This window comes from Petaurus breviceps, unplaced genomic scaffold (assembly GCF_028583685.1).
Source record: "Petaurus breviceps papuanus isolate PSGF00001 unplaced genomic scaffold, PetGlider_PUasm1.0 456, whole genome shotgun sequence".
In the NCBI taxonomy this organism is placed as follows: Eukaryota; Metazoa; Chordata; class Mammalia; order Diprotodontia; family Petauridae; genus Petaurus; species Petaurus breviceps.
This window is the reverse complement of record NW_027186343.1, coordinates 142,852-161,260: the sequence shown is the minus strand read 5'-3', so window position 1 is coordinate 161,260 and position 18,409 is coordinate 142,852. Positions and strand designations below refer to the sequence as shown.

The following is an 18,409-nucleotide window of genomic DNA, read 5'->3' as shown; positions in this document are numbered from 1 at the left end:
TATGATTTCAAATTCCACATTGCAACTAATCTTTAAGAAACTAGCATTGGTCGAGTTTGGATATAGTATTAATGAAGAATGGCTACAACTATCTGAAAAGATGAAAAGTACTCCTTTTTCCAACTCTGTGTGTGTGTGTGTGTGTATTAGGCCAAATTTTCTTCAACCAAGTACTTAAAACAAAACAACATATGATAACATTTTGAAGGCAAAAGTTTATAGGAGAATCCAGACATCATCTATTAATCCAGAAAATAAGGAGAGTTGAAAAAATTGTTTTAGAAAACAGTTAATTTTTCATAAAATAATTAATGTTGACATTTAATGTGTTTATTAGTTGTTTAAATGAATTAATAAATTTTTAAAATTTTACTTGTTTTACCTTCTAATGAAGTTATTATTGATAGATATAACCCACAAAATCTCTCAGATAAACTAAATCTCTTTGTGATTCTCAAAAATATTTGAGTTAGGCAAAGAGTTAGAATCAGTCTCAAACTCGAGGAAAAAACGATCCATTGATGAAGCATATTTGCCTTTTCTTGGTAGACAATCAGAGGAGTCGGGGCAGCTAGGTGGCGCTGTGAATAGAGCACCATCCCTGGAGTCAGGAGGACCTGAGTTCAAATCTGACCTCAGACACTTAACACAAAAATTAGCCATGTGACCTTGAGCAAGTCCTTTAACCCCAATTGCCCTCCAAAAAGCAAAAAGAAAAGAAAAAATAAGCAGAAGAGTCTAGGGGGAAAATGTTGAATGTACTATGAGAGTTGCTTAGATGGTCATGGTCACTTTTGATTAATTTCTTTTCTTTACCATAAAACAGGACAGGGTGTATCAGGAAATTATTGTAATGCAAAAACATAACAAAACAAAAATGTAGCAGATGGTACGGGTTATTTTTTCAGTTGGTAGCCCTGTTATAATAATCCACTTGCTCATGCCTCTACTTTCTGCAACCTACATAAAAGCATATTGTCAGTTATTTAATCAGCAAGCGTATTATATAATTTGGTCGCCAAGTGATGCTATCATAATGCACCAGTCAAATGACTTGACCCATGGATATTCAGTGCATATGTTCTGACTTTCCAAAAGCCCAGAATATCCCTTCTTCTCACCAGAAAGCATTAAGCCTTTCAACTCTTACATTACCTTGTCTCTCCCTCTCCACTCCCCATCCCAAATGTTCCCATCTCAATCAGCTTTCTGTGAATGAACTGTAGAATATGCTTCAAAATTATTAAAACAGAAATACCTCTATCTACTTTAAAAACACTACCCCACAAATAAGAAATCTCCTCTCTCCTTGACCAGCCTTGTTCATAAGACTTACATGATTGACTTTAGCAATCAAATAATCTGTAAACACACACACACAAACACACACACACACTGAAATACTCATAATGGAGCTGTGGCATGGCAAATTTTTTTAAACAATAAAGAAGCAGGTGTGCAAATGAAACATTGTCCTAAGCATAGAAACTCTTTCCTAATGATAACCCTTAGACCAAAAAAACAAAACAAAACCCTAAGCTCTCACCCTTTAGTGTCAAAGTCCCAAAACATTATCTACCACTAAAATGATCTTTTAAAAACCTTATCAACCAAGGAGGAGGTTAACATAAATATGAAACAACAAAAAGAATCTTCTTAAAATGCTCAGACAGTGAAGTTAGGAATAGTTAGCAAAAGTCTTCTGAGATTTAAAAAAAAATATGTTGGCGGGGAACAGCACCAGAAGCATTGAGTCCAGTAAACAAATGATAAAAATTTAACATTGTCAATCAAAAAATCAGTCAAAAACTAATTGAGAGTCTATTATTTGACAGGCACTGTGCCAAGCTCTGAGTATTCTCAAAATGACACATGAACTCTTCAGTTTGGAAGTCTTCACCCCCCCACCCCCCACCTCCCTCGGTATCATAAACTATCCCTGACGTTCCAACCGGTGTCATTCTTGCACTTCCACAAATTCATCACAAGAGGGCCACCCAGCATTCTGGAGGCCTTCCTCAAATGAACATTGTAGGGTTTGCCAAAGGAGTACTTGGGCTATTCCACCGTCTTTCCTCATCCTCACGATGTAACCAGCCCATCTTCTCTTCCTATAATCTATACTGATGGACAAGATCTATAGTTTTCCATACAAATATATGCCATAATCTTGGCAACAGACATTCCTCTTTGGTATTTCCTATATGCATGGTCCGATCTCTCCCAGGAGGCTTTGCAAATGTTCTACTGTTCGATGCAATCACAACATCATTCACCAGCAGGAACATCTGGAGGACTTAAGCCTCCCTAGAGAAACCCTTGTCAACTGACTCTGTCCTGGATCTCCTCCATTACAGTGGTGAACACCATTTATGAGTATACAACTATGCTTTTGATGCCTCACCTGATGTTCATGATTAAAGGGTCTTTAATTAGGGTTATATGTTATTGTGCCTTTTGAAGAATTTCAAATATATTTTGAGATGTGTGGATGAAAGACATCATTTTGGAAGAGGGCCATTAAGGTGAGGCTTTGCTGCACTGAATCTTTTTTTTTTCATAGTCAGCAAAAAATAAGCACAATGAGATTCTATATTTCTGTAACTTTTAGTCAATTTTGGAGCAGTAAAGATATGATGCATTATTGGATGGTACTTTCAGAAGTTTGTTTATTTTCTACTAACACCCTCATTGATAATGCCCTTATTTCATGTTCAGATGACTCGTAAGGACTCTGTATATGAGTGGAAGCAAATAGGTGGCTGTCAATGATTTCTCAATGTCCTTTTTTATAGAAAAGGTTTTATAAGGATTAAGATGTTTTTTTCTGTCTTTGATACTTCCCCCACCTTCATGATCCCTCAGTGTTGTCACAATTATCTTTCCTCCAGCATAGGGTTCCTCTCTCTCTCTCTCTCTCTCTCTCTCTCTCTCTTTCCTTTCTTTCTCTCTCTCTGTGTCTCTCCCTCTCTCTCTGTGTCTCTCCCTCTCTTTCTGTTTCTGTCTCTCCTCTCTGTTTCTCTTTCTCTCTGTCTCTCTTCTGTGTGTGTGTCTCTCCCTCTCTCTGTCTCTCTCTCTCTCTCTCTTTCTTTGTCTAATCCAACTACTTTTTCTATCATGCTCTCTTTTCCTATCTTTCCTTTAAGAATATCCAGAATTATGCTTTTAGGTCCTAAGTGTGTTAATTATGCTGTTCTTCATTCTGAAAACAGATTGTTATAGTAATTTTTGCAGACCTTTTCCCATTTTTCTTCTATTTGTTGTCCTTTTTCCATTTTAATTCTTAAATGCCCTTAGAACAACTTTGCTTAGTCAGATTTCTTGCCAACCTGTTTTTAGGCTGGTCTTACTGGCACAGCTAGGTGGTGCAGTAAATAGAGCACCGACCCTGGATTCAGAAGGACCTGAGTTCAATTTCAGCTTCAGACACTTGACACAAAAATTTAGCCATGTGACCTTGGCCAAGTCACTTAACGCCAATTGCCCTCAAAAAAGCAAAAAAAATAAAAAAATAAATAAACTGGTCTTACCCACCATACCAAAAGACAAAAATATTTAAGAACAGAAACACAAATTCAAAAGGAAAATTGTTTCTGCCTTGAAAGAGTTTGTTCTATCAGATAAGACAATAGAGTTTGGGTAGAACATTTCCAAAAGTCATTTTACAAATGTGTGTTTGTTTATTAACCCAGAGATATCACAGACACAGTACACACATATACACAGTTCTTCTCAGTTTAACTCATTAAAGCATTTCTTTTTTTTATGAGCAATCAGGGTTAAGTAACTTGCTCAAGGTTACACAGCCAGTTATTTCTGGGTGTGGTGCTGTCAGAGCCCGGATTCGATCCCCAGGTCATCCCGACACTGGAGCCGGTGCTCTTACTGGCTGAGTCACCTGGCCGCTCCTAAGCAATTGGGGTTAAGTAACTTGCTCAAGGTTACACGGCCAGGTGTTTCTGGGTGGGTGCTAAGTGTCTGAGCCGGGATTCGATCCCCAGGTCTTCCCAACACTGGAGCCAGTGCTCTTACTCGCTGTGTAACCTGGCCGCCCCACATAAAGCATTTCTTGAGAACCTACTATATGCTTAACACTAAGCTAGACCCTGAGAGAGATTGAAAAAAACTTTACAAAACACAATTCACCCTTTCTAGGATTGAATACTTCCCCTTCATTCATAAACTTCTTGAAAAAATGTATGCATGTGAGACTGCTACTTTCTCACCAGTATTGTTTCCTCAAGCCCCTTGCAATCTGGCTTCTGACATACCATTTAATTCATTCATTCAACAAATATCTGTTAAATATCTCCTAAGTATTACACACTTCTTGAGTGCTAGAGATAAAAAGACAAAAATGAGACAATCTCCTCAGAAAGAGTTTCCCTTTTCTCTTGAGTTTCTTTTATGACTGCCTAATTTTAAAATCCAATGATTTTCTGTCTTTCATCATCCTCCTTGACATTTGTGTAGCCTTTACAAGCATTGACGCACCCTTCTTTCTGGAAACCTGTCCCTTGGTTTAGGGGACATCACATTCTTCTGTTTCTATTCACAACTGTCTAATTCTCCTTCTGTCTCAACAATGTCTTTCAAATCCCTTAATTGATATTTTACCCAAGGTCCTTTCCTCTCTCTTCTTTCGATCCCACTCATTATCCCTTTATAAACATTCACTACAATGATTTCAATTATCATTTCTCCTGAGATGACTCGCAAAATCTATCTTTATCACTGACTCTTCTCCTGAGCTCCATATGAGTATCTCCATGTGCCCAGAAGACTTTCTCCACCTGAATACCCTGCTGACTCTTCAACCTCAACATATCCAAAACTAGTAGTACTATTGTCTCTCCCCAAAACAAATCCATTTCTCTTTCTGACTTTCCTGTTTCTGATAAGAACATCACCATTCACTCTTTCCCACTGTTGTTATCTTTGACTTTTTTTCTGCTTCTTTTCTTCTTATATTGTAGAAACATTGATCCTCTTTATTTTGATCCCAAATCTGTTCCTTTCTCTTTTCTCACAGTTACCACCCTTAGTTGGGCACCTCATTACTGTCTGCCTGGACAAATTGCAGTTGCCTCTTAATAGGTCTTTTGACTTCTAGGCTTTCTCTCCCAATGATTCATCTTGCAGAGCATCATCAAAATAATTTTACATATGGACAAATTTGGTCATATTCCTCCTCTGTTTGAAAACCTTCCATTTTTCCCCTACTGTCTACCAATTAAAATTCAGTCTTAGTATTCAAGCCCCTTAATTTTGTGGTGCCACAATATATTACTACCTATACTTCACCTAAAGTCTACACTTTATCCAAAGCTAGATTACTGACATTACATAATGCACAACCCACATTTTTCTACCTCTGAGACTTTGCTTGTCTTTAAACAAATGCCCACAATGCCTCAACTGTTTGCTTGTTGAATTCCTTTCCATTCTTAAAAGTTCAACTCAGTAGCTACCTGTTCTGGTAAATATCCCTTATCTCCATAGTTGACCATGACCTTTCCCTTTCAAACCTCCTATAAAATTTTCTTTGAACCCCTTATACACCTATTATGTATTTGATATTGTTGTGGTATTGTGCATGTCCTAAACCTCTACTTGTCCTTTAAATCCATCACAGTCACCGAAGCTAAGAGTTGGGAGGAAATTCAGGGTACTTCCTGTTCAATCTATACTTATCAAATGATACTTTCTCTAACAACTCCAATAAATGGACATCCAGTATCTGTTGGAAAGTATATAGTTAGAATACTATGCCCCCACATAGCTGACTTCACTTTTGGACAGTTCTAATTGTTAGGACACTTTTCATTAAAGTTACTCATGAATAAAACATCTATCCATTTTTTCTAGTTCTGCCTTCTGAAACATAGGTCTAGTCCCTCTTCTGTATGATGATTCTTCAAATATAGCTATTATTCCTCTTAATTCTTTCTTCTTTAAGATAAATATAAGCATTTGCTTCAAGTAATCCTTATGTGACATGCTGTAAGGGATATGGCAAAGTAGATTCAGCGCTGTAAGATAAAAGGACAAATTTTCCAATTTCCAAAAAAGGGAAGAGAGAAATTTGAATAATATAGACCAATGATCTTTACAGCTATTCTTGGAAAGCTTCAAGAATGCTTTATTAAGGTGGTGGCTAGTAAGCATCCAGAAAAAGAAACAGCGATCACCAAAAATTTCCAGGTCTTCCTTAAGAACAGATCAAGCCAAACTAAATTCACTTAATTTTTTTTAACTAGGATATAAGACTCTTAGATCAGAGTAATATTGTAGACACTTTACTTAAATTTCAGAAAAGATTATAAAAAAGACTGTCTTATCCTATGATGGTAGACAAAATAGAGAGGTGTGAGTTGAATAATATTAGTTAGAGAAATAAAGGAAGGAAGAAAGGAAGGAAGGAAGAACATATGGGAAATGATATGAGAGGTGAAGTAATCAACATCATATAACCCATATATAATATATCTTTTATATACCAAGTTGTTTACATGTTCTTTCTCCCATTCTAATGTTAGCTGCTTGAGGGTGGAGAGTGTTTTTAACTTTTTTTGTAACCTCAGTGCTTAGCACAGTGGCTGGCACATAGTAAGAATTTATGAAATGTTTATTATTGATTGATAATAAGGATAAGCGTAAAGTCTTATGTATGAGTTCAAGAATTCAACTTTAGATGCTCAAGGTAAGAGAGGAATAACTAGACAACAATTCATCTCAAAGAAGACCCAGAGGTTTTAAACATAGCCTGAAAACTCAAGGTGAATCCACAGTGTAATAGGCAACCTCCCTTCCTCCCCCTCCAAAAAAAAATTTGGAAATAGCCTGAATTAAGGGAGTCCTAATGTCCGGGAATAGGATAGTCCTTATTCACTCTGCTCTAGTCAAATCTGGAGTGTTGAATTTAGCTATAGGCATCATGCTTTAGGAGTGAATTCAATAGCTTCAGAACATGAAGAGGAGGGCAACCAATATGATAAAAGGGCTAGGGATCATTCCATATGAATTTCAGTTGAAGTAACCATGATATTCATGTTGAATAAGAGAACATGTATTTTGGGTATGTGATAGATGCTACTATGTTATTTGAAAGGATTAGATATGTTCCATTTTGTCCTAGAGAATAGAATTATAAACTTGGTTGGAAATTGCACAGGATGAATTTGGGTTCAATGTAGTGAAAACTTCCTTACAATTAGTTCTAGTAAACTGAAGAATAATGTGTCTTAGAAGCATCGTCTTATTCAGAGTCTTTTGAATGAGGACAATCTACGTGGAGATATGAGGGGATTCTTGACTGCACATGGATTGTTCTACTTGGTCTCTAGGTTCTTGTAATTAATGCTCTATTTATTGTGAGTCAGTAAGGTAACATGGAAACAGAACTGTACTTGGCATCAGAAGACCTGGGTTAAAGGTCCAGGTCCACCACTTACTGGCTGTGTGATCATGGGCAAATATTATTGTCCTAACTACTTCACAAGGTTAATGTGAAGATAGCACTGGGTAAATTCAAAAGCACTATATAAACGTGAGTTAGTATTACTGTTATACTTTATCCCTTTTGGAATTTGCTCTTATCTTTGCGTTCAAAATTCCTGTTTCACTATTTCAAATTTCCCTTTTCTAGCTTATGGAATGTTGGACTTTTCTTTTTCACTTTGTTCTTGTAGTATAAGTAAATAAGTCTCACTGTTCTGTGTACTCTCTAAATTCAAGTGCCTTTCTCAAGTGGTAATATTTTTCAGGCAAGTTTATAGTGTTACATGAAGGGAAAGAATAAATTTGATGGAGGGTAAAAAATGACAAGAAATGGGCAATATCATGTGGTTCATAGGACCTTGAGTTTAGAGTCAGAAAGATGTAGGTTCACATCCCACCTCAGGCATTTAATAGTTATGTAACACTGGACAATTCATTTCAACTCTCTAATTATTCATAATTCAACATCTCACAGAAAATGAGGATGTTACGCTTGAGGGCCTCTTAAGGTCCCTTCCACTTCTAAATTTATAATCCTATATATATGTGGTAATCCTACATTTATCCCTGATCAAGGAGGAAGTGGATTCCTTCTCATTTGAAATTTTCAAGAAAAACTTGGATGATCATTTCTCATGAACAGTTTTCTAAAGAAAAGAAGAAACCTAAGGGTATTAGATAAGCTGAGATAACCCTGTTCTTTGGCCTAAAGGGGTTTGTGCTTGGGTTTGAGTACCTCCTGATTGAGAAATGGGAAATTTCAGAGAATAGATTCTGAGGGACAAAACAAAGGAAGTTTCTGATGGTCTCAGAGCAAGGTATTTCCTTCCTTTTCTACGATATCTGAGTAAAAATAAAGACAGTATCCTAGTCAAGGATTTGAGCTGATACAGAAACTAGAGGTAGTGTACACTAAATGTCCAACAGAGAGCAGCCAAAATCCAATAGTGAGAAGCATCCAGTGGAGCAATATTTGACCAAAAAAAATGTCTTGTAGATAGAGGGCAGCAGCATCCTTTGGAAACTACAAGAATATTGGTCTGTGTCTAGCCGCGACTATAAGAATGAAGACTATGAGACTAGTGTCAATAGGAGCAGCACCCTTGTGAAAAGACAACAGCTCTGTAGCATTGTATATATCAATTGTCCTTCTATGTGTATGTCCTGGTCACAAATGTTCTTTGGTCACATATGTTTCTCATATGTACATTCCTTTACGTGCACACCCTAACAAATTGTATCTCCTATGTGTGTGCCTCTCCATGTGTTTTATCTCTATGTGACTACTAAACACTATCTTGTGTTTATTTTAGGAAGATGATATCTAATGTTTATGGGTGAATGTTTTGTGGATACTTTTCTTATTATACCATGCCATTCCACCAAGTGCCTCTTGTTTTGAGTGAATTATGTGCTCTGTTCATTAAAAAAAGCATACATCAGTAAGGGCTCATAAACTATAATTTTAGGATTGTGAACTCACAGCATACATGGTGTACTCTAAAATTGGAGTTTTTATACATTCCCTAAGAGATTTACTCCTTTGGGGGAGGGTACCCCATGTGCTATAAGTATAACAATAAGTGCATAGAGGAGAAAATTTTTAACATTTCTGGGACTGGCAACCAAAAAAAAGAATTACTTGAGTATCAGGGGAAGGCGCAGGATGTATAGTTTGTATCCAGATTCAAATTCACTTCTTGATCATAATCTATGAATTTGTTGTCTCTCTTTCTTTATAATGTGTGTATATAATGTGTGTCTACTCCAGATCAGGTGTGTAGGAATGGTAGGAGTTACGGGGACAGTGAAAGGTGATTGTCTCTGGGAAAGAAATGGAGACAGTTTGCCTAGACAGAAAACATAATAGTTTGGGATGAAAAGAGAATGGAAAGGGATGAGATTCATAGTTACAGGGTAAAAAAAAGTGCAGAGGAAGAACTGGCATGGTCTGGTTGGTTGGGTGGTGAGGATCCTCCCTCAGAATCTCTTTCAGTCTGATGCTTGACCTGCCAACCAGTGCCATTCTTCCTTCCTTTTACAGTATTCTGTTCAAAGGTCCATAACAAGCAGTAGAGTAAGTATAAAGACAGTGGGTCTATACAGACCTTGCTAATGTATTTTGATCTAAAGAGAGTATTAACATAGTGACCATTTATCTGTTCTCCAGTTCCAGGGTTCTGGTCAGTAAGATATGGCCTGGCCATCATCATACACTTCTGTCTATTTGTAACTACCTCACAAAACTTGAGTCTGAGCATTGCCATTGTTGCCATGGTGAACAGCACAGGCCAGTCTAATCGGACCAATGTTTCCATGAAGGGGCAGCCTGATATCACTTCAGATGCAGCGGTAAGTTGATGGTAGATGCAGCTTCTTTAATTGGTTAATTTATTCCAAAAACACGTATTTTGTCTACTGTGTGTGATACACTGTGCTAGGCGCTAGAAGTCACACAGATACAATGGCAGGATGGACTCCATTGCACAGACTTATAAGTAATAAATTTTAGACCCTTCACCATCCTATCTACCCTGCTCTAGTCACTCTCCAGTTTAACAATGTCCTTAAACCATATCCTTAAGACTAAACACAACACTCCAGGTGAAATCTGACAATGAAAAAATACAATGAGATTATCACCCCTTCATTGCTGGAACTGGTGTTCCTCCTAACACAGTAAAATTTTGCATTATTACATTAGTAGGCAGTTGGTAACAGAATGGATAGAGCATTGGGCCTGGATTCAGGGAGACCCAAGTTCAAATCCAGCCCCAGATATTTACTTGCTATGTGACCCTGGGGAAATCTCTTAACTGGTGTTTGCCTGAGTTTCTTCAGCTGTAAACTAATGACAATTATGGCATCTGTTCTTCAGGATTGTTATGAGATAAATTGAGATAATATTTGTCAAAAGTGCTTAGCACAATGCCTGGAATATAGTAGGCACTATATAAACACTTATTCCATTTTCTTCTTCCATTATCATACTTCTGATTCATATGAAGAGCTTGCAATCCTGTAAAACTCCAAAATTCTTTTCAAAATGACACTATCTATTGCAGTCTATTCCCCATGCTATCACTGTGAAGATGATTTTTTTAACCTGTGCAAGACTATGTTTATCCTTATTGAACTTTATCTCATTAGATTCAGCACAATGCTCTAACTTATCAACCTCCTTTAGGTTCCTGTTTCAATCACCCAGTGTGTTAACTATCCTTCCCAGCTATCTTTCTCATGTCCTATGCAAATTTAATGAACATATTATCTATGCCTTTATGGATAAGAATGTTAAGTGGCATGGGGCCAAGCACAGGTGGCACTTCACTGGAAACGTCTTGTCATGATGATACTGAACTATGAACAATCATTCTTGGAACTCACCCATCCAACCAGTTCTGGTTAACATGCACATAACAATATGGGTATAACATTAATATTAATAACATAATATGTTATATGTTGTGATTGCTATATCTTCATCTTATCCATAAGAATAATCTTATACTTTATAGAAGTTTACATTTTATTATGGGTAAGGAGTTGAATTTTTTGCAAGGTGATTTGAATAAGGAGAGAGTACAAAGAATGGGGGGGGGTTGGGGAAAGACTGTTGTGTGACAGGACAAATCATTTAATCTGCACTTGCCTCAGTTGCCTGATCTGTAAAATAGAGATAATAATAGCACCTACCTCTCAGAGTTGTTGCAAGTGATGAGTACAGTGTCTGACTCATAGTAAAGTGTTTTAAAATGTCAGCTGTCTTTGAGGATGATGGTCGTGGTGATGGTGGTGGGTTTTGACCTAAGTTTTGAAAGAAAACCAGGATTTGGAGAGATTAAGATGAAGAAAAAGTATATTCTAGAGTGCCGAATGGCTTGTATGGGAGGAGGAAACTCAACCAACTACTAGTGGCTGCAATATAGAATTTATGAAGCAGGAGTATGTGTGAACAAAGAGTATCATAAGCATAGTTAACTTTATATAGCGCTTCAACATTTGCAAAGCATTTTTCACATGGTATCTCATTTAATCTTCACAACACCCCTGTGAGGTGGATGCTATCATTATCCTCATTTTACAGATGAAGAAACTGAGGCTGAGACAGGTGAAATCACTTGCTCATGGCTGCATGATGAGTATGTACCTAGTAAAGGACAGAATCAAAATTCTGGCCTTTTTTATTCTACGTCCAGAAATATGTCCACTCCACCACCTGGCTGCTTATTTGAAACATTGGTGAAAGGGTAGGTTACAGCAGATTTATCAAAGGCTGTGATTACAAGGAATAACGTTGGTATTTTTTCCTCTGAGCAATGAGGAGGTATTAAATGTTTGGGGGCAGGGTAGTGACATGGTCAAGTCCGTGGCTTGGGAAAGTTATTTTGGCATCATCGCAATGGAATTATTAATCAATAAGTCAGTTGCATTTATTAAGTGCCAACTATGTGCCTAGCACTGTGCTGAGTACTGGAAATATAAAGAAAGACAAAAGATAGTCCCTGCCCTCAAGAAACTGACAATCTAATGGGGCAGATAACAAGCAAATAAATACAAACAAGTTACATACTGGATAATTTGGAAATAATTGACATTGGGAAGGTACTAGAATTCCGAAGGGTTGGTAAAGGCTTCCTGTAAAAGGTAGGGTTTTAATTGGAACTTAAAGACAATGAGAGAAGCCAGGAGGTGGAAATGAAAGGTTGTGAGGGCTACAATTATAGTCATGGCCATGTGAGTGTTGAGAAATTGATGGATTTCAGAGGTAATTTTGAGATCGAACCCATGGGGCTGACAAACTGACTGGATATTAGGGAGTAAAGGACAGGGAAGAGATTCCAAGGAAATGAAGACGCTAAACAAATAACAGGATAATAGGAGAAGGGCAGTTCACTCAAAAGAAATAAAGATAATCAGAAAGAGGGGTTACTTTATGGTACTAAATTATAATGAATTCTGTCGAGGTTGAAATATCAAGGAGACATCAAAAAGATGTCTAGTATGTAGCTGATACTGTGAGACTCAAGTTCAAGAGAAATATTACGGTTGGGTATGTAGATTTGGGAGTCACAATGGTACTTGAAATCATGATGAGATGAAATCATCAAAGGAGAGAGTTGAGAGAGAAGAGGACCCTAGGGAGAACTATGGGGAGCACAGTGTGTATTACTATAATAAGGACATGGAGAATAAGGTCACAGAATAGGAGAATTGAGAAAATGTCATTAAGAAGCAGAGTCAATATTATGGAGAGGAAGAATTTTTATCCTGCCTTACCTCCCACACAAAGACATAAAGAAAGCACCACACTAAATTCTTATTGGAAAAGCCAAGGAGAAGTCACATTGAATTGGTGACAGGGAGCATTACAGTGCCCAGAGATGAAAAGACAACTGAGGCAAAAAGCAAGAACAGGAGGAAAAGGAACAAAAGAGATCCCAGGGCATCACTGAGCAAGCACTGTCTGTAAGAACAGGTGACATCTAGCAGCTATCATATAGTCATTTCTGGGTCATAGATCCAGAGTAAAGAGGTGTGGTTGTAAGTATTGGGCCCTAGCTTTGTATTGAGCATAGAGCAAGTTCTAGGAGGCAAACAATAGGTGTTTGGCATTGATCCCAGGGGCAGAGTACAGTGTCATGGATCAAAGGGGAGCCAGTGGTTTAATTGCTCTGAACCTACAAAGCCTCCCATTGGGCCAATAGTAGCTGAAGCAAGCAGCAGTCTAATGAAACTGCCAACCAGAAAAAAAAAAACAGTAGACCCAAATATGGGTCAGTAACTTGCAGAACTCAAATCAGTAGAGCAATGATCACACTACTTTGGAATGCACTGAAAGCTTGCAGGCCAACAGCAAGTGCTGTCAAAGAAGCAGAAAAACACAAATGGACAGAGAAGTTCACGCTGGATATCCCTACAGAAGTGTGCAGAGCTCAGAATTAACATAACATACAAAGTCAAGAACTATGTTGTAAGAATTAGCAAACAAAAAGAAAATCCTACCATAAAGATTTTTTTTGGTGACAGGGAAGCTCAAGAAAAAACACAGAAGAAGAGAATAATTTTTAAAAATCTACAAGCAAAGTCTCATAGAAAAAGGCAGCTTGAACACAAGTCCAACAAAAATTGCTAGGAGAATTAAAGCAAGAGTTAAAAAGAGAGCTAAACAATTATCTTAAAACAAAATTAGAGCAGTAGAGGAAATGATGGGAAAAGACATGAGTGAGGGAAGAAAAAAAATGAAAGAAGAATCAATAGCTTGGATTAAGAAGAGTAAATCTTACTAAAGAAAATAACTCCTTGAAAATTAGAACTGGTCAAATGGAAGCAAATGATTCCATGTGATATAAAGAAATAATAAAGCCAAGGACAAAGACTGAAAAAAAAATGGAAGGAAATGTGAAATATCTCATAAGAAAATCAACTGGCCTGAAAAACAGATCAAAGAAAAATAAAAAAAAAAACATCATTTAACTACTTGAAAGCCATGACAAAAAAAGCCTAGATATGTTTCAAGAAATCTTAAAATAAAACTGTCCAGATATCTTAGGAACAAAGAGCAACGCAGAAATTGAAAGAATCTACTGCTCACTTCCTGAAAGAAACCACAAAATGAAAACTCCTAGGAATTTTGTAGCCAAAACCCAGAGCTCTCAGGTCACGTAAAAATACTGTAAACATCCAGAAAAAAAAACAATAATTTAAGCACCAAGGAACCACAATGAGATCACATGTAGTTTAACAGCAACTACTACAAAAGAATAAAGAGCTTGGGGGTGGCTAGGTGACTCAGTGAGTAAAGTGCCGGACCCAGAGTCAGGAGGACCCGAGTTCGGTTCCAGCCTCAGACACTTAACAGCCACACAAAAAAACTAGCTGTGTAACCTTGGGCAAGTAACTTAACCCCAATTGCCCTCCAAAAAAGGCAAAAAAAAAGAATAAAGAGCTATGTATATGATATTTCAGAATGCAAAGGCTTAACAACTAAAAATAACCTGTCTAGTAAAATGAGTATAATTCTACAGAGGAAAAATAGATATTTAATGCAATAGAGAACTTCCAAGCATTCCTAATGAAAACATCAGAACTGAGGAGTCAAAAGAAGCACAAAAAGTTAAATATGAGTGAGAAGTCATAAGGGACTAAATACATTTAAATTGTTTACATTCTTATATGGGGATTCATACGTCTGTGTTTCTGATTATAAGAATTGAAGTCATAGCAAAAAATGTCTCCCAAAACCTCCCATAAAGAGGGTCCAAGAGCTCAGGCAACTCTTCATTTCCCTCCAACTTCACTGCTTCTTTTCAACTCTAGTACTCCACCATCATTCTTTCTCACATTGATCACTGAGAGATTACTTCAACTTTAGTACTCACACCTCATCACTACCGTCATTTGCCTTGACCTTCTGAATGGAGGTCTCGAGAGAAGAAAAAAGTCTCCTCCAAAACCTTCCCATTAAGGGGTGCCCAGGAACTCAACACACTTCATTTCTGTCCCTGCTGGGTTTCAACTGCATCATCATTATATTCCAACAGTAGATACCCTCTGGACCTAGACCCATACTTTTCAGCTTCCTTTTATGTGGTGACTTCCCCCATCAGATTATAAGTTCCTTGAGAAAGGGCTTTCTTTTGTTTTGTGTTGTTTTTATCTGTAGCCCCAGCACTTAACATATTGTTTGGCACATTCAGAAGTGCTATGTTGTTTTATTTTTATTAAATTTTATGTTTATTTTTAGTTTACGTCATTCGTTTCCACAAGATGTTGAGTTACAAATTTTCTCTCCATCTCTCCCCCACCCACCACCCCAAACAGCGACCCCAATGTATACTCCCCCAATCTACTCTCTCCTATATCATCCTCCATCCCCCCTCCAACATTCCAATAGGGCAAGATGGATCTCTATGCCCCAGTGCCTGTATATCTTATTTCCTAGTTGCAGGTAAAAAATAATTTTGTGTATATATATATGGCTAGTTTGTGTGTGTGTGTGTGGGGGGGGGGGAGGTGTTAAGTGTCTGAGGCCAGAACCAAACTTGGGTCCTCCTGACTCTGTGGCCAGCACTTTAATCACTGCACCACTGTAGCAGCAAGCACCCCAAGCATCCTCAGGGTTTGCTGCCAATACAGGTTCTTAGATCTGCTTTGTTAAAGGAAAGCAACTCAAAATGGGTTAGCAAGCTTACTTTAATCAGTCAGACATATATCGGTTACCTTGTTCAGGGGAAAAGGTCAGCACCCCGAACTTCAAAGTACACAGACAGAATTATCAAGACAGAAACAGATCTAGTAGACAGATTTCAAACTGTCCAACCATTACATCCATACCCAGTCAACATCTGGGTTTCAACATCTGGGTTTTTTCAAAGCCGGGGGGCTCAGGACAACGGCTTCCCAGAATACAGATCAAATCACAGAACGATTCTCAAAGTGAGTCCCAAAACAAAGCCTCACATCAGGGCTTATATAGGCTTCTCCTGGCTCAGAGAATGTAACAACCTTTTGGACCCACTGGCCAATCAAAAAGTATCAACTGAAAAACAAGCCTCCCACCCCAGGCTCCAGGTGCACTTTAGCCTAGGGGCAGGGAAGATCTTTAAATTTGCATTTCCATTACATTCGGCCCCAAGATCTTTCATGCCCATAGCATAGTCAATTTACTTTTGAATTAGCATTGAACATTTCTTAGGTCACATTTTCAAGATACAGAACTAAAGTTACCAAAGTGGCCATGGGCCCTTAAACAAACACAAAGTACATAGCATTATCACTTCAATTCAAAACAAGAGGGCAAATAAAGTTCTGGGGGGGGTGGGATGTCCTTCCCCCTCACACAGCTCCAGCCTCTGCTTCCAAGTACAGAGAGGGGGCTGGGCAACAAAACCAACAAGGTGGGGTCCTTGGGGGTTCACGGCACTTCATCCCACCCACCATAGTCACAAGTCCATCCTCCCCCTGGGTCCCAAACTGTGGGATACAGCCAGGAAACACATTCAGTGCCCCTACTTTGCTGCTCAGTTCTTATCTTTTCCTGTGGCTGAATTCTGAACTCCTGGGCTCCTTTTCCTCCCGCAGGCGGCAGCCACTCCTGGCTTCTTCCCAGGTCCCGATGCAGGCAGCTCACCATTCCTGCTCTCAGCTCAGCAAAGTCTGCATGCAGGCCATTCTTCTCTCCTGGTCCATGGCTCCACAGAGTCACAGCTACCACAACTGGGAAACAAACAATTATCCCAGTACCCATACTTTCCTTTTACTCTGCAGATCCTGTTCATGACGCCATTTTGTAGTAGCAAGCACCCCAAGCGTCCTCAGGGTTTGCTGCCAATACAGGTTCTTAGATCTGCTTTGTTAAAGGAAAGCAACTCAAAATGGGTTAGCAAGCTTACTTTAATCAGTCAGACATATATCGGTTACCTTGTTCAGGGGAAAAGATCAGCACCCCGAACTTCAAAGTACACAGACAGAATTATCAAGACAGAAACAGATCTAGTAGACAGATTTCAAACTGTCCAACCATTACATCCATACCCAGTCAACATCTGGGTTTCAACATCTGGGTTTTTTCAAAGCCGGGGGGCTCAGGACAACGGCTTCCCAGAATCCATATCAAATCACAGAACGATTCTCAAAGTGAGCCCTAAAAACAAAGCTACACATCAGGGCTTATATAGCCTTCTCCTGGCTCAGAGAATGTAACAACCTTTTGGACCCACTGGCCAATCAAAAACTAACACTCCCCATATCCAGGCCCTTACAAAGGCCTATCAATTTCACCTTTCTAACATCTTTTGAATATGCTCCCTTCTCTCTGACACTACCATCATCCTGGTGCAGACCATCACCTCATGTATTGATTACTATAATAGACTGATGGTGAGTCTGTCTTTCTCAAGTCTCTACACACTCCAGACCATTTTCCTTTCAATCTTTAAGGCGATTTTCCCAAAATGAAGGTCTGGTCATGTCACGCTCCTATTCTATAAACTCCAGTGGTTTCCTATTATCTCTAAGAGCAAATACAAAATACTCTATTTGTCATTCAAATTCCTTCATAATCTAATCTACTTTTCCAGTATTCTTCCACCATACTCCAAAACATTTACTCTTTAATCCAGCAATACTGGCCTCCTAGGTATTCCACTAACAAGACACTGCATCTCTCAGCTCCTGGCATTCTATCTAGCTGTCCTTCATGGCTAGAACACTCTTCCTCCTCCACAACTACTAACTTCCTTGGCTTCCTTCAAGTCTCAAATAAAAGACTCTATAGAAGGTTTTCTACAGAAAACTCTCCCCAACTCCACTTACTTTTAGTGCCTTTCCTCTATTAAATATTTCCTATTGGTCTTGTAAATAGCATGCTTTGTATATATTTGTTTTCATGTTGTCTCCCTTATAGGATTGTAAGCTCCTTGAAGGCAAGGACTGTCTTTTGCTTCTTTTATATCCCCAGCATTTAGTACAGTGTCTGGCACATAGTAAGTGCTTAATAAATTTTTTATTGATTCTTAGCTTCTGATGCAGACACTGCTAGGATGACAATGAAACAGTCCAAAACTTCAAATCCTCTGAGGTTCATGAGGTACTACTCTGGTCAAGGTGGAGGAGCCTTCTTTCACCTAACGATTCCTTCACAGTGACTTGACTGAAGAATTCCACCACTAAGATGCTGGGCACTTGAATCCTTGGTTCCCAAAATGTTCTGCTATTTTAGAGATGATCCATAGGACTTCACCACATTTTCTCAATTAATCCAAACATACATTCTATTTACTATCCAATTCCAAGTCATCCAATGGCTTTCAATGGCATCTAAATCAATAGATCTTTTTTTCAACCTCAATCAAAAGCCAATGATTCTATTGATTCAATAGAGAAGTATTTCTACATAGTTGAGGTA

General features: G+C 38.3%; 1 protein-coding gene across 1 annotated transcript in view; it reads left to right on the top strand.

Moving 5' to 3' along the window:
• LOC138171684 (sodium-dependent phosphate transport protein 3-like) overlaps window positions 1-18,409 on the top strand; it is a 46,585-nt gene that overhangs the window by 6,945 nt on the left and 21,231 nt on the right. Inside the window, exon 2 of the mRNA XM_069101317.1 lies at window positions 9,671-9,852. Coding sequence (XP_068957418.1) covers window positions 9,671-9,852 — 182 coding nt within the window. The remainder of the gene's footprint in view (window positions 1-9,670; window positions 9,853-18,409) is intronic.